Source organism: Stegostoma tigrinum, chromosome 8 (genome assembly GCF_030684315.1).
Source record: "Stegostoma tigrinum isolate sSteTig4 chromosome 8, sSteTig4.hap1, whole genome shotgun sequence".
NCBI classification, from domain to species: Eukaryota; Metazoa; Chordata; class Chondrichthyes; order Orectolobiformes; family Stegostomatidae; genus Stegostoma; species Stegostoma tigrinum.
The window spans coordinates 36,821,607-36,842,325 of record NC_081361.1 but is presented as its reverse complement, the minus strand read 5'-3'; the positions used below and the strand labels follow the sequence as shown (position 1 = coordinate 36,842,325).

The following is a 20,719-nucleotide window of genomic DNA, read 5'->3' as shown; positions in this document are numbered from 1 at the left end:
CAGTGTTATACATTTCACATTAAAGTTGTGGAAGCTTTAAAAATGGTACAAGGCACCTCTTGAGTCCTTCAGATGTATCACCCAGAGCAGTTTTTGTAGTTTATTCAATCTCATTGACACTGTCATTAAAAAAGTAGTCATCAGAAAGTTCTCTCTGAAACAAAATGGATTGTTAACGCACGCAGTAGAAACATACAGTGCTACTTGGAACAAAATGTACAATGAAGTGCACGAAAGCCTGTCTTTTCTAGAAAGATCAAAGAGTGCTCATTACTGATAATTACCTTTATATTTAAATAAGTAGTTCAAACATAAAGTATGGACTGATTACAAATACCTTTTTTTGCTATTCAAATACAGTTTTACAACAAAGACTTTTTTTTTTATGTGGTGTAAACATGCTTCCAGAAAAGGTTCCTCTGTAACAACCAAAAAATAATCATCACAAATTTGTCATCAGGCTCCAAAATTAACATTTTAAATAGGTTGTCAAAGTTACTCATTTCATGAACAGAGAAATGTAGAGATGTTGACATTTCTGGAAAAAACACGGCAAACTACATAGCTCAGAAATAATGAGTTGTCTTCATTTACAAGTCATGTCACGTGCTTTTTGCTTCTTGTACTCTTTGCTCCTTCTACTCTTACAGATCTGCAGGTGCGATTGCTTTCCTACCTCTTGTATTTGACCCATGTTGTAAATTTTCACTTGAGCCTGGACACCGGAAGTCAGTTGCTGTTTGATGATGGGATTGGGTTCTGGTTTACCTGCTGCACCAGTGTCCACTTCCACCAAAATTCTCTATTCGCCAAACACTAATGTCATACTGCTCCAGCAGACTGCATGGTTTACTAACGGACCGCGTGATCACATCAGTGGAAATCATGTACCAAATGAATGGGCTAGGTGCCCCACTGGATGTTAAAAACTTACTGTAGGGAGTCAGTTACAAAGATATGATGATTGCAGTTGGCCCTGACCTCCTTTCCTCATCCCACCTGACATCAGCAAAACTCTAACATTTCACAGTGGTGCAGGTGGAAGGTTTGAGACACCTTTTGACTGTGGCTGATACTTGCAGAGATCCAAATTTGCTCAAAAGCGGGTCATTGTGATTTATCACATGGGCATGTTTTAAAAGATATTTTGCACTGAGACTTCTTGCCATTTGTTGCGAATTTATTGAAGAGACAGATAAATGCACTGTTCAGGAAAGATTGTGCAGCATATACACTTACAGACAGGTACAGGTATGATTTTCTTTCAAAACACATGCAGTGAAGTCTGATGCTTGACAGTGAATGTCAGTTTTATTTTTGCTGTTAAAAATATAGGCTCAGGTTTTGCAAGTATCCTGAAGTTGATCTTGATTTGGATATGGTGTGCTTGTGATAAAACTAAATGAATAATGTGAATCAGGATAAGGGATTTAAGTTTACAAGTCAATGACTGGAAATCTATGATTCTGTGATTGATTCTATCATAATTGTAATCGGGAGAAAGGGCAAAACGTTTGGCAATGCAAAATTTCAATGCCACCCCCAAATCTTACAAATCAAGATCTATCTGGGGAAGGTGCATCTACTTCAGCTTAATAAACCATTTTACCAACTGACGCTGATGTTTTATTCATATCGTTATATTGTGCAGTTTGCATATCCTGTAGTTTTCCACTGCACCACCACGCCTTTTTGCAAGACAGTTAGTTGCCCTGGACTGTGATATGCAAGAGAGAAGAAGAAAACAACACAGCAGAATTCCTGAAGCAATGACATGATAGCAAAAAAACATTTATTATTTCATGGGCAGATTGAATCATCTTCCACTTGACAGGTCCTTCTGTTCAGCAGTTCTACCTGTTTTTTCTTTTCATCTCCAAAATTGCGGAACACCAAAGAGGACTTGGTAGAATTTAAAACTTCTGGTTGCCACATTCAGGACTGAAGATGACGAATAGCGTGGATTGTTCAAGTTCATAAAATTCTAACTTTACATTGATATTCATTTTCAGTTTTAATCTGCAACTGTAATAAAATGATCATTACAAGGCGGTGAAATAGTGAAGAGCCGAAACTGTCAAATTCTAACATTCATGCAGTTTATCACGAACATTTCATCACAGACAGATTAAAGATTTGTTCGAGATTTTCTCATTCTTTGAGGTAACTCTGATTTAACTGTTAACATGTGATCACTTAGGACTTGCTCAAATTTGAAAAACATGTGGCAGTCTCAAACTTGTTCCATGGAATTGCTACGGTATGGAAGCAGGCTATGTAGACCGTTTAGTCTACACTGACCCTCCAAAGAGCAGCCCACCTAGACTCACCCACCCAATGCCTGTAACCCTACATTTCCCATGACTAACCCTCCTAGCCTGCATGCCATGTGCTGTTTGTTATGACCAATCCACCTAACCTGCAAATCTTTAGACTGTGGGAGGAAACCTGCACAGACACAGAGAGAACGTGTAAACTCCACACAGTCACCCGAGGCTGGAATTGAACCTGGGTCCCTGGCACTAAAAGGCAGCAGTGTTAACCAGTGAGCCACCGTGTCCATTTGCTTAAAATTATTCTCACTTTTACACTCGTGTTATAAGAGTGGTACCAGAGCTATAATGCCTGTAGACTCTTTATTGAGGATTACATGAACCTAACTGATGTTTACTTTTAATTAGACTGTTTAAAAGTAGAATTAGTTGCTTACTGGTTTGCTAAATAATATTTGTATTTTCCATTATGAAAACTAAAATTTAAATCAATGCAAATCATAATTCCTACATCAAGACTTTTTTATTTGCACGTGAGATGTGGGCGTCGCTGGCTGGGCCAGCATTTCTTGCCCGTCCCTTGTTGCCCCTGAGAAGGAGCTGGTGAGCTGCCTTCTTGAACTGTTGCAGTCCATGTCCTATAGATAGACTCGCAATGCCATCAGGGAGGGAATTCCAGGAGTTTGGCCCAACGACAGTACTGGAATAATGGTATATTTGCAGGTCAGGATGTTGAGTGGCTTGAGAGAGGAATTTGCAAGTGCTGGTGTTCCCGTGTATCTGCTGCATTTGTTCTTCTGAATAGAAGTGGGTTTGGGATGTGCTGTCTAAGGATCTTTGAATTTCTACAGTGCATCTCGTAGATAGTGCACACTGCTGCTACTGAGCCTCGGTGGTGGAGGGAAACTGATGTTTGTGGATGTGGCGCCAGCCAAGCAGGCCACTTTGTCTTGGATGGTGTCAAGCTTCTTGAATGTTGTTGGAGATGCACGCATCTAGGCAAGTGGGGAATATTCCATCATGCTCCTGACTTGTGCTTGTAAATCATGGTCAGACTTTGGGGAGTCAGGAAGCAAGTTACTCACCATAGTATTCCTAACCTCTTGCCTGTTCTTGTAGCCACCTTATTTACATGATGAGAACAGTTTATTCTCTGGTCAATGATCACCCCCAAAGTATTGATAGTGGGGGATTCAATGATAATAACACTATTGAATATCAAGAGGCATTAGTTAGATCATCTCTTATTGGAGATGGTTATAGCCTGGCACTTGTGTGACATGAATGCTAACTTGCCACATGTCAGCCCAAGTTTGCATATTGTCCAGATCTTGTTGCATTTGTACATCGACTCCTTCAGTACCTGGGGAGTTGCAATTGTTCCTGAACATCCCACTTCTGACCTTATGTTGGAGGGAAAATCATTGATGAAGTGGCTGAAGATGGTGACGCCTGGGACACTACCCTGAGGGACTCCTGCAGAGATGTCCTGGAGCCAAAATGACTGGCCTCCAACAACCACAACTATCTTCCTATGTCCCAGGTACAACTCCAACCAGTCGAATGTGGCCTTGATATCAAGGGCTATCACTTTCATCTCGCTTCACCTCTGAAATTCAGTTCTTTTGTCCACGTTGAGCCAAAGCTGTGATGAGGTCATGACTTGAGTGGCCCCGGCAATACCCAAACTGAGTGTCGCTGAGCAGGCGCTGTTTGATACCACTGTTGATGATGCTTTCCATCGCTTTCCTGATGATCGAGAGTGAGCTGATGGGCCAGTAATTGGCCAGGCTGCTTTTGTCCTGCTTTGTGTGTATGGGACATACCTGTGCAATTTTCCACATTGTTGGGTAGACACCAGTGTTGTAACTGCAGCAGAACAGTTTCGCTTGGAGAGCAACAATTTCTGGAGCACAGGTCTTCAGTACTATTGCTGGAATGTTGTCGGGGCTGTGGCCTTTACAGTGTCCAGTTGCTGTTACTGTTTCTTGATACCATGTGGAGTGAATTGAATTGAATCAAGACTGGCATCTGTGCTTATACTGTTTGACATGCAAGTCGTTCTGTTTGGTAGCTTCACCACAATGACACTTCATTTTAAGGTCTGCCTGGTGCTGCTCCTGGCATGCCCTCCTGCACTCTCCATTGAACCAGGGTCAATCCTGTGGCTTGATGGTGATGGTTGAGTAGGGGATATATCGGTCGTGTTGTGCCGGAGTACAATTCTGCTGTTGATGACCCACAGCGAATGTCTGGTCTTGAGTTGCTGGATTTGTTTGAGGTCTGGCCCATTTAGCACGGTGATAGTGCTACACAGCATGATGAAGGGTATTCTCAAGGTGAGGGCAGGACTTCATCTCCACAAGAACTGTGTGGTGATCACTCTTACGAGTATTGTCACAGATGTATGCATCTTCAGCCAGGAGATTTGTAAGGATAAAACAGGTGCGTTTTTCCTTCTTAATGGTTCACTCACCACCTGCTGCAGACCCAGTCTGACAGTTATGTCCATTAGGACCCAACCAACTCAACCAGTAGTTCTCTGTTGGTGGTGGATGTTGAAATTCCCCACCAAAGGTACGTTTTGTGCCCTTGCCACTCTCTGTGCTTCCCCTAAAGTGTTATTCAACATGGAGGAGTACAGATCCACCTGCTGAGGGATGGACGGTACTTGGTAATAAGCAGGAGGTTTCCTTGCCCGTGAGGAGCATTGAAGCCTTTTCTTGAAGCCATAATACTTCTTGGGGTCTGGAGCCAATATTGAGGACTCCCAGGCCAGCTTCCTCCTGACTGTATACCGCTGTGCCGCCACCTCTGCTGGGTCTGTCCTGCCCAAGGACAGGACACATCCAGGGATGGTGATGGTAGTGCCTGGGACGTTGTCTGACAGGTATCATTCTGAGAGTACGGTCAGTTCTAATATAACGCGATAGTTCTGTTTTTGTGCAATATCATGTTATATGAAGATCGTGCAATAGCCACACCATTTAAACTATGGGTCCGGAGTTGTGTTATAGCCAATACAAATAAGGAAGGTTCACATTTTACAAATAGCAGTCTAAGTTCTTCAATCATATTTAAGCCAGTTTGCATTAAAAAAATTGGGCGGCACGGTGGCTCAGTGGTTAGCACTGCAGCCTCACAGCACCAGGGACCCGGGTTCGATTCCAGCCTCGGGAAACTGTCTCTGTGGAGTTTGCACATTCTCCCAGTGTCTGCGTGGGCTTCCTCCGGGTGCTCCGGTTTCCTCCAACAGTCCAAAGGCGTGCAGGCTAGGTGGATCGGCCATGCTAAATTGCCCGTAGTGTTCAGGGGTGTGTGGGTTATAGGGGGATTAGTCTGGGTGGGATGCTTCAAGGGGCGGTGTGGACTTGTTGGACCAAAGGGCCTGTTTCCACACTGTAGGGAATCTAATCTATAGGAGAATTGACTGTATGACTATGTCATGGTGTTTCTTAGACTCCAAATGTTGTCGCCAGTCCCTCGATGTTAGTAAGGAGGACTCTGCACTGTCAACAGGAGAGTTTTTGCCATTGCCATTCCAGGTGCCTAGGTTAATAGCCAGTGATCCATCCTGTTTCATTTCTTTGTTGAGACTTCATAGCGATTTGATACAACTGAGTGGCTTACTTGGCCATTTCAGAGGACAGTTGAAAAACAACCATATTGCTGTAGATCTGGAGTCACATATTGGCCAGACCAGTTGAGGATGGCAAATTTCCTTCCCTGATCATTGAGCCAGGTGATGTTTTCCAACAGTCGACAATGGTTTCATGGTCAACAAAGGATTCTTAATCGCCTTGATGGGATTGAACCCAGGTTCGCAGAGCTGAGCTGGGTTTCTGGATTAATACGCTAATGAGAGAGAGAGAGAGAGAGAGAGAGAGAGAATGAGAGAATTCATTCCATGCTGATTCCTTTCTGACCAAGAGCTAAAAGTATAATTTGCTCTGGCCATCCAAAATCTCAAACTGTTATCTGATCTTAGGATGTTGTGATTTCAAGCAACGATGTGACTTTTGTTGAGTGATCTGATGTAGCACTGTTGCAGCATAGCCACAAAACTGTATACATTGTCCATGAATATGATCATGCACTTGCATATCATCCCCATACTATGAACAGTACCCAGATGACCTGTGCTACTTAACATGCTAAGTTAACTGAATATCAAAGCTTGAATGTGTTGATTGGACTGCATTAGAGTAACAGTGAAGTCATGTTTTGGCCTGTGATGTGAATAATTCCACTTAATAGCTTGTATTCTATATTTATTTTAAAATGTGATTACCAATAATGCATCAAGAATGTCCTTAACCAGTGAAGATTGTTTGATGTGTGTATTTTCATACTCGTGTCAATTGTATAACTATAATCATGGTAACTTCACAGTAACAATATGTACCTTTCAATTTATTACAGTTGAGTACCCAAGTCATCTTGCTGGAAATCTGACAACTCAACATTATCTCAGCATGTCAGTCTTTAGCTGATTGAAGGCCATTCAGCATTAGTATCAACATTCCCTTGAAAGGGGGCAAAACATTTTGAGTTGCTGCTCCAGGCTGTTCAGAGATATTGCTTGCTTGGGATATTAACTGAAGATGTAATTGTTTAAATGGGCACAGATACTCCATGGGTTACTCAAACAGGCTGATGCCACCCTTGGAATCAAAAGGAATAGGAATGAAACACTGGAAATGAAAATCACTTTTGTTTAATTGCCTTTAGATTCGCCCTCAACGATCGTCGCATGCTGGGATTGTTTCACCACCAGATGCAGATGACGCAGACAGAGCGAGCAAGTAAGGCATCATTTTAAATAAAAACAAGAGGACTGCAGATACTGTAAATCAGAAACTGAAATCGCTGGATAAGCTCAGCAGGTAAATCAGAGTTAATATTTCGGGTCGAGGGTCACTCAACCTGAAATGTTAACTCTGATTTCTCTCCATGGATGCTACCAGACCTGCTCAGCTTACCAAGGAATCACTTTAGTTATGTCTTTAGCAGTTCATTTTTATTGTCATTCTAGTATCTGCTGGACAGACAATTGTCAGCTAAGTTTTAACAAAAGGTTAAATTTGATGCATGTACTTGAGTGCCAGGTGTATTATATGGGCACATTTCTTAGTGGGGTAATGATGAATACCCAGTATTCAACTATATTTACATACAATTGAATGTAGTAGTTCGTATAGTATCTCAGGATGGGAATTTTTTGATACATTTCAAAACAATCTACTTTAATAATGAGTGATAGTTGTGGCTCATTGGATATTTAATTTTTTCACATCTCTCCATACAGTGTTCCATGTATTACTGCACTTGTTTTTCTTTCACAAAGTAATAAATAGATGACAGATTACCCTGAGAAATGTATTGTTTCCTTAGGGTCAGAGAGCTGTACCACACGGAAACAGGCCTCTCTGTTCAACTTGTCCGTCCTGACCAGATATCCTAAATTAATCTCGTCTCATTTGTCAGTATTTGGCCCACATCACCCTAAATGCTTCCCATTCATACACCCATCCAGATGCCTCTTAAATGTTGTAATTATACCAGCCTCCTCCACCACCTCCTTTGATAGCTCATTCCATACACACACCACCCGCTGTGTGATAAAGTTGCCTCTTAAGTTCATTTTACATCTTTCCCTTCTCACCTTAGACACATGCTATCTAGTTTTGGACTCCCCTACCCTGGGCGAAAAACCTTAACAATTCACCCTATCCATGCCCCTCATGATTTTATAAACCTCAATAAGGTCACCTCTCAGCCTCTGACCCTCCAGGGAAAATAGCCCAGGCCTTTTCAGCCTTTCCCTATAGCTTAAGCTCTCCAACCCTGGCAACATCCTTGTCAATCTTTTCTGAACCCTTTTAAGTTTCTCAACGTCTTTCCTATCGAAGGGAAACCAGAATTGAACACATCCTTGCAGGTCTTACAATGAAAATATTAAGGTAGTTAAACTGTTGATTGTGTATAATTCTGCAGCTGTAGTTCTATATATTTTCATTTTTTTAATCAATTGCCCATTTTAACACAATTTACAAAAGTATCTACAACAGAAAAAGTAGACTGAACACAAATATTCATAAATTTGGGAGAAAATCCAAAAAAGGTTAGCATTGCTGCATTGATTAGTTATACCTCTGTAGTTAATGTTTTCTTTCTGATGAGAGGATCACTTTGGATAATAAATGTGCACTGTCAAAAATATATGCATCAATACTGACCTCTGCTGGTTTCAAATTATCAAACTATGTGAACTTGGGAAGGGTGTATTTCTATTTCATGATGATTTGGATTGGCGTTTTGTGTTCCAGTGTTCATCTTTGATAGCTAAATGGCAGCATAACACAGTTGAGTTCGCTCACGGCAATACAAATGAGAGATTGTATTCCATTGTAGGTGTTTATTATTTTCAGATAACCATATTGTTCTAATGCAGCCTCGGTTATCGATCTCACCAGAATACAACAAGATGTGCACTTAACATTTCATCAGCAAAACAATGTTATTTTTTGCAGTTATTCCAATAGTTGGAGTTTAACTCCCCTCTCAGTTAGTCAATTGGCTTTGTAACCTTGTGTTAGCAGTTTTCACCATCTTTCGAAGCAGTGAATAAATTCAATCTCTTGCAGCTTCGGTTATGCATGTTCCTCATTTGCTCAGGGAGCAGAAGTTTGTCACCTCTGACAAGCAGGCAGAGTAAGGACAGAGAGGATAGGTGTGCTGATGGAACTGCAAATCAGAGGAAAAGGGTTTCAGAAACTATTTCAATGCCATTTGAAGGCAATTTGCAACAATAGTGGGCAAAATAATCAAAATAGATGTGAATGAACAACCTTTGACAAGAAGACCAATTGGCTGAGTTATACAAGGTTGAGTGGCTCCCCTCCTTAGATACAAAGACTAGGTTGGGGGAATTGGGGAAGAATGGAAGTTACCGGATGGTTATTCAGTGGCCAGTCAGCTGTAAGTTGGCTAGAAGTGGCAATTCTGCGCTTGAACTGATAGCTCCTGATGTACCTTCTGTCCAGTGGGAGCTGGGGCAATACTGCACTGCATGCTGGCAATGAGGAGTGAGAGGTCAAGTTGTGATAGATTGGAATGAAGAGTGTTCAAAGGTCAGCGAGTAGGTGGTCTGGGGTCAGGGTTTGTGAGACTACAGAGCAAAGGGCACCTTTCGGGGTGAGGATGCTATTATGATTACACCTTGCGAGGGGCTGAGCCCTCTGGGCCCAGGGAGTCTTACAATGAGAACCTATTAGTCCAGTCCACCACCCTCCCTCGCCACCATCAGCTGATGCACAGAATCTGCCAGGCTGGCATCTTGGCATGGGCATTTCTCACTGCTAATTAAATTTTGTTGCTGGAAATGTGCATCCCAGATTCTGGGGAAAGTCACAAGGTAGCAATTTCCCCTCAATTGCCATCTTAAGGACCTCACTTTGTAGGTGCCTGGTGTCATTCCACCATTAGTATGATCACAGTGGGGTCAGTGCTGGGGCCAATAGGCAATCGGCAGACAGCTGACAGGATTTAACACCGCAAGCCCCTCTTGCTCAGCCTTCACATCTGCCAGGGATGGGAGCTTTCCATCCCATCTAATGGGTCAAACATCAGACCATCTGCCCTGTCTGATTCCTGCTTTCTCCCTGGAAGGACTATCTAAGGCTACCTGCCGAAGCTTGAGCAGGAGGCAAGCTGTAAGAATTCACAACAAGACTTAGCATTGACCATGTCACTATGCAACAACTATCTAGTCACAGCATGGAAACAGACCCCTAAGTCCGACTCATCCATGCTGACCAAGTTTCCCAAACTAACCTAGTCCCACCTGTTCATATTTGGTCCATATCCCACTGAACCTTTCCTATTCATGTACCTGTCCAAATGTGTTTTAAATGTTGGAACTGCACCTGCATCTGTCACTTCCTCTGGCAGTTCATTCCACATAAGAACAACCGTCTGTGCAAAACAGTTTCCACTCACATCCTTTTTGAATCTTCCTCCTCTCACCTTCAAAATATGGCCTCTAGTTTTGGACTCCCCTATTGGAGGGAAAAGACCTTTGCTATTCACCTTATCTGAGCCCCCTCGTGATTTTATAAACCTCCATCAGGTCATCTCTCAGCCTGCTACGCTCCAGTGAACAAAGTACCGGACAATTCAGAATCTCCTTATAACTCAAACCCTCCATTCCCAGCAACATCCGGGTAAATCAGTTCTGAACCCTCTCCAATTTAGTAACATCATTCCTGTAGTTGGGTGACTAGAACAATACACAGTGCTCCAAAGCTGGCCTCCCCTCCTCCTGTGCAACATCAGCATGACATTCCAACTACTATACTCCGTGGTCTGAGCAATGAGGGCAAATGTGCTAAATGCCTCCTTAACCACCCTGTCTACCACTGATGTCAATTTAAAAGAATTAAGTACCTGAACCCTGAGTCTCCCTGTTCTACACACTACCCAGGGTCCTCCCATTGATTGTATAAGTCCTGCCCTTGCTTGTTTTACCAAAATGCAATACCTCACTTTTATTCCAAATTAAACCCTGTCTGTCGCTCATCAGCCCATCGGCTCAATTGATCAATATCCCTTTGTAATCTTAGAAAACCTTCTTCACTGTCCACTACACCACCAATTTTGGTGTCACCTGCAAACTTACTACACATGCCTCCTATATTCTCATCCAAATCATTTATATAAATGAAAAAACAACAGTCAATCCCTTCAATAATATTGTCCCACTGTGGGGAAACAAGTGGGTTCGGAGGATGGGGCTATCATGTATTTTGTGAAGAGTTGCTGCCACACTGTTGCTCGTTGCTGAACTCTCGCTGTTTTCCATCTGTTCGTCAAAGACTTTATTTGTCAGTTATTTAATAACTGCCAAATGACTGTGCCACTTGAGGTTATGAGGTGATAACAAAGTGTGAAGCTGGATGAACACGGCAGGCCAAGCAGCATCTCAGGAGCACAAAAGCTGACGTTTCGGGCCTAGACCCTTCATCAGAGAGGGGGATCGGGAGAGGGTTCTGGTATAAATACGGAGAGAGGGAGAGGCGGACCAAAGATGGAGAGAAAAGATGATAGGTGGAGAGGAGAGTATAGGTAGGGAGGGGATAGGTCCGTCCAGGGAAGACGGACAGGTCACGGAGCTGGGATGAGGTTAGTAGGTTGGAAATGGAGGTGAGGCTTGGGGTGGGAGGAAGGGATGGGTGAGAGGAAGAACAGGTTAGGGAGGCAGAGACAGGCTGGGCTGGTTTTGGGATGCAGTGGGGGGAGGGGATGAGCTGGGCTGGTTTTGGGATGCAGTGGGGGAGGGGACAAACTGGGCTGGTTTTGGGATGCGGTGGGGGAAGGAGAAATTTTGAAGCTGGTGAAGTCCACGTTGATACCATTGGGCTGCAGGGTTCCCAGGCAGAATATGAGTTGCTGTTCCTGTTGGTTTGTTCACCGAGCTTGGCAAATGAATTGCAAACGTTTCGTCTCCAGTCGAAGATATCAGTGCGTAGGTGGGTGATACATCAGTGCGTAGGTGGGTGATTCCTATCACCCACCTACGCACTGATGATGTCTTCTCGACTGGAGACGAAACATTTGCAATTCATTTGCCAAGCTCAGCGAACAAACCAACAGCCAATCGGGCCTAGACCCTTCATCAGAGAGGGGGATGGGGAGAGGGTTCTGGAATAAATAGGGAGAGAGGGGGAGGCGGACCAAAGATGGAGAGAAAAGAAGATAGGTGGAGAGGAGAGTATAGGTGGGGAGGTAGGGAGGGGATAGGTCAGTCCAGGGAAGACGGACAGGTCAAGGAGGCGGGATGAGGTTAGTAGGTAGGAAATGGAGGTGCAGCTTGAGGTGGGAGGAAGGGATGGGAAGCGGAGACAGGCTGAGCTGGTTTTGGGATGCAATTGGGGGAGGGGACGAGCTGGGCTGGTTTTGGGATGCAGTGGGGGAAGGGGAGATTTTGAAGCTTGTGAAGTCCACATTGATACCATTGGGCTGCAGGGTTCCCAAGCAGAATATGAGTTGCTGTTCCTGCAGCCTTCGGGTGGCATCATTGTGGCACTGCAGGAGGCCCATGATGGACTTTTCATCTGAGGAATGGGAGGTGGAGTTAAAATGGTTCGCGACTGGGAGGTGCAGTCGTTTATTGCGAACCGAGCGAGGTGTTCCGCAAAGCGGTCCCCAAGCCTCCACTTGGTTTCCCCAATGTAGAGGAAGCCACACCGGGTGCAGTGGATACAGTATATCACATTGGCAGATGTGCAGATGAACATCTGCTTAATGTGGAAAGTCATCTTGGGGCCTGGGATGGGGTTGAGGGAGGAGGTGTGGGGGCAAGTGTAGCACTTCCTGCGGTGGCAGGAGAAGGTGCCGGATGTAGTGGGGTTGGAGGGGAGTGTGGAGCGGACAAGGGAGTCACGGAGAGAGTGGCCTCTCCAGAAGGCAGACAAGAGTGGGGATGGAAAAATGCCTTGGGTGTGGGGTCGGATTGTAGATGGCAGAGGTGTCGGAGGTTGGTGGGGTGGTATGTGAGAACGAGGGGGATCCTCTTAGGGCGGTTGTGGCGAGGATGGGGTGTGAGGGATGTGTTGCGGGAAATGCGAGAGACACGGTCAAGGGTGTTCTCGACCACTGCGGGGGGAAAGCCGCGGTCCTTGAAGAACATGGACATCTAGGATGTGCAGGAGTGGAATGCCTCATCCTGGGAGCAGATGCGGCGGAGGCGGACGAATTGGGAATGGGGATGGAATTTTTTCAGCAGGGTGGGTGGGAGGTGGTGTATTCTAGGTAGCTGTGGAAGTCGGTGGGCTTGAAATGGACATCAGTTTCTAGCTGGTTGTCTGCGATGGAGACAGAGGGGTCCAGGAAGATGAGGGATGTGTTGGAGATGGCCCAGGTGAACTGAAGGTTGGGGTGGAAGGTGTTGGTGAAGTGGATGAACTGTTCGAGTTCCTCTGGGGAGCAAGAGGCAGGGCCGAAACAGTCATCAATGTAATGGATTAAGAGGTGGGGTTTGGGGCCTGTGTCGGTGCAGAAGAGGGACTGTTCCACGTAACGTATGAGATGGTTGCTTTTGAGATGAAGGCTTTCATGGCGGCAAATCTGGTGTGGTAAATCCAAAACCTAATGTAATTATTCTGGTCGTGTCAGTAATTTAATAACTGCCTTAATAAGATAGGTCAACATCTTGCAGAACACTGTCAATAATCGACCAGCCAGCCTGGCCTCTTCGTGGAACCTGCAGGGTTAAACTTTTACCTGGTGCTGGTATTTCTGCTCTGTATAACTCTGCAAGCCAGTCCATCAGGTATGAGGATGATCACATCCAGCAGCAATATATTCATCATTCCCTCGTGAAAAATGCAGTCCTAATTAATTTAACTTCAGTAAATGCCTGTACACAGCTGCTACTGGGGAAGGTCCACACTGCTATCAGAATAGGCTCGAAGCAATATCGTCAGAAAATATTACTCCACTTTTTGTCTCCTCCACATCCCTTATTTATGTCGCTTTTAGCTCTCTTTTCGCTTCTATATCAACACACAGTTTACAGCACGACTGTTTTTAATCCAACATTCTCAGCTTTGGAAACCCTCAATCTATCCATTTATTATTTGAAAGGTTGCTGTCGCTGTCGTCTTCTCAGTAAAAATAACCTGGCGCTTTTTCGGTCTCAAAATTAAAATTTAAAAAATCAAAATGTACCTTCCCTGTCAGACTTCAGGACAGGTCCCGTGACTCTCTCCATTTTATTTTAAAGTAAAGACACACATCCTGTACAATAATCTTGTATGCCTGGTAATTGGTACGCATGTAGACCAGGGAGGTCTTCAAAGCCTGTGTTGGTCTGGAGGCCGTTAAACTATCTCTTGGAAACTGGGCTTTTTCATCATGCCTGTGGGGATACTTCCACGTATTTTCCAGTGAATATGGTCAGAAGTGTCATGACCCAACTCTGGAGCAGATGGGACTTGAACTTCAGTTCAAGAAGAAGGGTCACAGGACTCAAAATGTTACTCTGCTTCCTCTCCACAGAGGCTGCCAGATCTGCTGAGTTTCTTTTCCAACAATTTCCGTTTCATTTCTTGAACCAAGGCTACTGGTCCTCAGGCAAGGACACTACCCCAGCATCACAAAAGGCCATTCATCCTCTGCGAACAGACCTGAATAGGACAACTACTTCTTCTGCGCAGTTAAGCTTTTGGCTGCTGCTCCCACCTGTTGAAAAAGAAGCTGGCATACAGGCATGCCAATTAGTGCTATAATATTATTTTTCAGCCAGTTCAACCCCAAGTCTCAAACAATTGCAAGATTCATGAAGTGATGGTTTCGCAGATGACTTTTTACAAATTATAACCAGAGGTATCAGTGTTAGTAGTTACCTGTACCATTTATGTACTTGTTAAAATATTGAAATTTGTTTCAACACTTTAGATGAATTTCATGTTTGCAGCTCCTTAGTACATTTCGAGTAAAACTACCCTGTCTTTATCTCCGAGATGCAGTAATGAATAGAAGTGGTCCAGGTGATTTGGTCATTGGGTATCTTTTGATTTTTCTGCTCACCCCTCATTCAGCATCAATTATCCTTTGTGGTTTGAAGTACCATGTAACTTAGTTTAAACAAATGTAGTTCTATGTGTTACACAGTGTAAGTTATCACTTTAATTCATCTTTTAAATGTATTGATAAAAGGTAATTTTATTTATGCATGATAAGGACTTCCATCGTGCAGAACTGAACTGCTAAAAGTATTCACGTTTCTTAGGATATCATCTGAAGACAGTGGAGAAGTGTGTGCCTATATTGACGATAGTGATGATTCTGAACAGACCGAACAAGATCCACAATCTCAAGGACAGATGGATCTGTTAGGAGAGATCCTAGATACCCTCAGTACACACAGTTCAGATCAAGGAAAGCTGTGTAGTGCAAAAAGCCTTGATTTCTTCAAGTCAATGGATGATATCAGTTACAAAGCTGCAGTGAGTACTCTATATTTCTATGATTGTGGTCATACAACAAGTCAAACAGTGTGACGCTCAAGTTCATCAGCCATATTAATTCAAAAATTCATCGCAATCAGGTTCGCAGTCAGGCTTTACATTGACATTGATGTTTCTCAGCTTAATTCATTAGCTTAATGGATCGACTGTTTTGTTTCCTAATTCATTCAAGTGCACTTGATACGTGAATTTTATTGGCGTAATTACTGGAGGGGTGTGTGTTGTGGCTGCCATCTTACGCTGTTGAGGACTAATTTGGAAAAAAACACAAACCTTAACAGGTTTGTTGCCTTGAGGATTTAGAAAATGTTAAATAACAAAATGTGATGCAAGAAGTAGCTATTTTGTATAGAAGATTTAATTAAGTGTTTAACTGTCTTTAATATTTGTCAATAAATACTTCTGGTACAGGTGTGGTAGGCTGAATGGCCTCCTCCTGCACTGTAACAATTCTGGGATTTTCTTCAGTTACCTTTCTAGTTTTTGGGATGACTCACACTGAATGCAACTTTTCCTATTTTGGTAGAACAAGTCCAATACTCCAAGTGAGGGAAACCTTTCTGAATTCAGTGAACGATATGGTGATCATCTGAGTTGGCACTTGGGACAAGATGATACTGTTGTCCATAGACGGCCTCTTCCACCATCTCCCAGAAAATCATTTTATGTTGATGAATGCCCACTCACCTTTGAGGCTTCACCTTATGAAAGCTCCAGTGTGTTTGTTGATGAGTTGACACATTTTCCTAAACTCAAGAGTGACTCATCTTTTAAAACTTCGGTGGCAACGATAGCCTCCAGCCAGGAATCAGACCAGAAGCAAAACAAATCAGCCAAACTAAAGGAGCCAAAACAAGCACTAACCAGTGAAGCTGGTACTTGCGAAGAGCCGCATCAAAATACAGCAAGACAGACGTCAGTTTTAATACCCTGGGAGAAAGAAGATTTTGAGGCTGACTTGATAGGGCCAAGCGAAATAGATCTACTCCAAGAAATTGACTGTTTATGTTCTAGATTTGGAACTAGTCACAATGTTTCCAGTATTGATGCCTCCACCACCAACACTTAGAATTAAGTGTGCAGATAAAAGAGTACTGTAAGCTTCAACTCATTCGAAGAACTATTTAACAACCTGAAAGATTGTGAGATGCTGCGGAACAAAAGGCATTCTTGGCATTTTTAAATGCAGAAGAAGTGAACGTGGACTGCTTTACGCAAAATCAAACATAGATTTTTCTCTCAAATTTAAATTTTAATTGCTGAAGTGGACTGTTGCAGCCATTTCTGCTTTATTCACTTGGGCTTAACATTTGACTACAAATTGTTGCCTGGAATGGAGGTACTGTTTTGACAAACCAGCAATCAGGGATGCATGCATACAACAAAAGTTTAACTTAAGCTGTTGTCAGCTGAAAGATAATCAATTTTAAGTAAGAGAGACAAGAAATAAATTGATGTTTCTACATCACATGGGGAGATTGAAATTTTATTTCAGGGTCAGTGAGATTTCCCTGTATTATTCCAAGCAAATGAGGGAAACGAGGCACATGCCTTGTAGTATTTAAATTCTTGCATGCTCTATAAAAAATACATGCATAATGTTATATACCATTGAGTGGATGAAATGGGGTTGTTCAAGATTACAAGCACGTGAGGAGGGTACAGTGGTACTATTCTTTGCAAATCCTTACATTTCAAGCCCTCCTCAAACCTCCTGGATTATCTGAATAAATCTACAAGCTGGTTGATCATTTTGAAATGGTTAAATGCTCATATTTTATTTATGTTTCTTTCACCCATGTCTATAAATGAAATATGCAGTAAATTAATGCCAAATAATCAAAGGTACTGCCTTAAAATTACGTGTCACAGTCCTCTGAAATCATAATGTAGCATCTTTCTGAATTTCTTTTTGCCACTGTTTAGAAGTGTCACAGAAACAAGGATTCTTTAGTGTCTAAATAGTGTAAACCTGAAAATGCTTGAAAATATGTCATTAGGCAATAATTATCAGAAATGGCAATGCGGCACGGTGGCTCAGTGGTTAGCACTGCTGCCTCACAGCGCCAGGGACTCGGGTTCAATTCCAGCCTCGGGCAACTGTCTGTGCGGAGTTTGCACGTTCTCCCCGTGTCTGCCTGGGTTTGCTCCGGTTTCCTCCCACAGTCCAAAAATGTGCAGGTTAGGTGGATCGGCCATGCTAAATTGCCTGTAGTGTTCAGGGGTGTGTGGGTTATAGGGGGATGGGTCTGGGTGGGATGTTCCAAAGGGCGGTGTGGACTTGTTGGGCCGAAGGGCCTGTTTTCACACTGTAGGGAATCTAATCTAATCAAACTCTGGTTTATAAAGGGAGAAAAGAAGTATTCTATGGAGATAATGCTGTATTTGATTTAATCAGCAGTCTGTTGGTACCAATGAGTGTTCAATCCATGTCTTCCTGAAAGAGGTTGTGTTGCCTTTTTTTCCTTCAACCCCATAAATGATAGCTCATTTGAACCTCTCGAGCAATAATTTAGCAACAAAACAGTTTTTAAGAGACGTGAGTCAGCTTTCTTTGAGAACTTTAGCCGAACATAAAATAGTTGTTAACATTTTGATAAATTGTAAGTGTTATCAATTTTCTATGTACCCTTGCTGTAAAGTGTTTTTTTTGTATTGAACAAATGTGCACAAAAGCTGTAAATGATAATAGTGAAATATTGCTGTGTTTTAGAATGTGACTGTAATAGGACTGGTGTAATGTAACTGGCAACTAATACTGGGATATAAGGAGGAAGAAGGACATGCTGTTGGTATTCCTGTTTCTTTAATGGTACTTAAGTCTGTACAAACAGGATAATGAATATGTGGATAGATAGCAAAATTCATAAATCTGACTGTACCAGTAACATGTGCTACACTAATGTTTAATAGTTTTAAATCTTTGGTTAACATTTGGTTACTTGATGATTACTTTAAATAAGACACCATTTTGCACTCTGTTTGTTACTGGGGGCATTGCTATTGGTTCTTTGTTCCTCTATCCTAATTTTTTTTAAAAACTGGATGTTATTAAAGGACTCTTTCTGTCAGTCAGAGACACATGCATAAAAATACTATCGTTTTTTTTCAGGCATTTAAAATACCTGAAACATCACTGTGGCAAAGGCTCAAACATGTGCCTTAATGAAAACAAATTGGTACGTGACTTTACCTTGGGAATGATAACATTTTTGTTCGAAACTAAGGACGTAGTGTGCATGAAAAGATGGCACATACTTGATATATCAAGTTGCAACTTGTTGTTGCATTATTTAGACCGTATATCAAAACATAAAATCAGCAGGATAATCCTATTTGATATACCTCAGACTTCAAGCAAAAACTCAAATTGAGCTGAGTTTTGTTTTAAATTCTCTGTTGTCAATCCAACCTACTCAATTGTTGTCCTTGGTTTAGATATTGCAAATAATTTAAAACACAGCCTCTTTATGCTCCAGAAGGCTCTTTGTATATTTTTTACAATAACTGTGCAATATGGATTCTATTTACACATTTTATATTTGAGATTTTGCTTTCAAGTTGAATTTTTGCACCAAGCTTTTTTTGAAGAGTAAAGTTTAATCTGGAATACAGAGAAGCCCCTAAAGCACATAGATGTTGAATTAACCATCAAAACTTGCTTGATGCCAACTGCAAAATTAAGAAACAGAAACAAAGTTGCTGGAAAAGTTCAGCAGGTCTGGCAGCATCTGTGAAGGAGAAAACAGAGTTAACATTTCCAGTGACCCTTCCTTAGAACATTGCAAAATTAGGTAACATGGTCAAGAGATCATTGTAAATAAAGATTGCTGTGGAATTAATTTTCTGTTCTAGTGCTTTTCTTTCTTCCAGTCTTCATCTTTGACATCTTATTTGATCAGAAGTCTACTCTGAGTTTAAACCTCTATAGTTAGTATGACTTTCATAGAGTGCACTTTTTTCCATATGCATGTTGTTAACCTACAGAACAGCTTATGTCAGAAACAATTACATTTTGATTGTTAAAAAGTGAATGTTTCCATTACTGTTGCTTTCAACACTTATTAATGCATGTTCAGTAAAATAAATGGCTTGCATGTTTACTTTATGCAAAAAGATTTGTTCATTGAAGCATTTAGTTAACACACTTATCCATGAATCACTAACAATTCAACTGTAGTCTAATACATTTAAGTTGCCCTAACCTAGGCAAATGGTGTAAATAGTGAGCAGTTTCTTGCTTAGACACCTCTGTGTTCGTGCATTTTAACTGTGTCCCAGTGAGTTTGGCTTTTTTGTGTAACTTGTCATCATCTTGTATGTTTTAAAAGTCCAACAGAAATGCCAGTAACTTGGCTTTTAAAGCACTATGTCAGCAATTAAGACTAATCTGTGGAAGTGTTGGTGTCAGTTTTAATTTCAAGTCGTTTATAGAGGCCATCCTTTTTTTAATCTAGACTAACACAATACAAGCTGTATTCCAGAGCATCTTAGCCTATTAGCGGTGTTACTTGCCTTTCTGATTCAAAAATGTGCTGCGAGAAAATTGGACTTGCTGCCTTCCAGTTGAATATGCGTTTCCAATGGATCCCGGTTTTGATGTACAAACTCCAAGTTAAGCTGCTGGAGTGTATATTAAACTTTTAATAGAGGATTTTTGTGACTGTTATGTGAGCACTGTACCAAATAAAGGTCTATCTGTTTAAAACGAAACCCAGTGACCATTTCAGAGAGACCATGTATGGTAACATAAGTTAGGATACTTGATGTCTTTGGCTAATCTGTTATCTTGATGGTTCTCCATACTGCTGTATAACAACAAGAGAAATTGTAAAACAAAAGTCGAATAAAGTTATTCTCCAGACTTTGCAGAGCTGTGCTTTGCCTTTGCCAAACAATAAAGTTTCAATTTTATGTTGAGATGTTCCGTTTAACCTGTTTTTTCCAAACACTGGCAAAGAATTATTATTTGGGCGTTACAGTTAATAGGCCTATGCTGTTAATTCACTGTAAATGTGATTTAGATGAACAGAAAATATGCAGTTACTTCGCACTGCTTCAACAAATTTAGTTGCAAAACTAAACACATTCATTTAGTTCAAAACAACAATCCACATTCACTGTAAAATCAGTGAGTCTCCTTTGAAGTTAGATTCTGTTCATAAAAAAGTGAAGTAGAGAAGCTGGTTGGAACATCATAATATGCTAAAGAACTGCGGATGCCAGAAATCTAAAATAAAACCTGCTCAGGAGAAGCACGGCAGTTCTGGCATCTTTTGTGGAGACAAAAAAATGGAGTAAATATTGAATCCAGTGACCTTTTCGCTGTAATTAAGAGTTGAAAGCTCACAGGACTTAAAACTAACTGTTTTTCTCTCTAACTGTTAAAACTTTGTTTTTCTCTCGATCCAGCTG

The 20,719-nt window shown here is 41.9% G+C and overlaps 1 protein-coding gene across 2 annotated transcripts in view; it reads left to right on the top strand.

Annotated features, from left to right (window-relative positions):
* dennd1b (DENN/MADD domain containing 1B) overlaps window positions 1-20,193 on the top strand; it is a 298,030-nt gene extending 277,837 nt beyond the window's left edge. For both annotated transcript variants that reach the window (XM_048538856.2, XM_048538855.2), the window contains 3 exons: window positions 7,005-7,078; window positions 15,067-15,283; window positions 15,831-20,193. In XM_048538856.2, the coding sequence (XP_048394813.2) occupies window positions 7,005-7,078; window positions 15,067-15,283; window positions 15,831-16,373 (834 nt within the window). In that variant the 3' untranslated portion in view covers window positions 16,374-20,193. The remainder of the gene's footprint in view (window positions 1-7,004; window positions 7,079-15,066; window positions 15,284-15,830) is intronic.
* The last annotated feature ends 526 nt before the right edge of the window (window positions 20,194-20,719 follow it).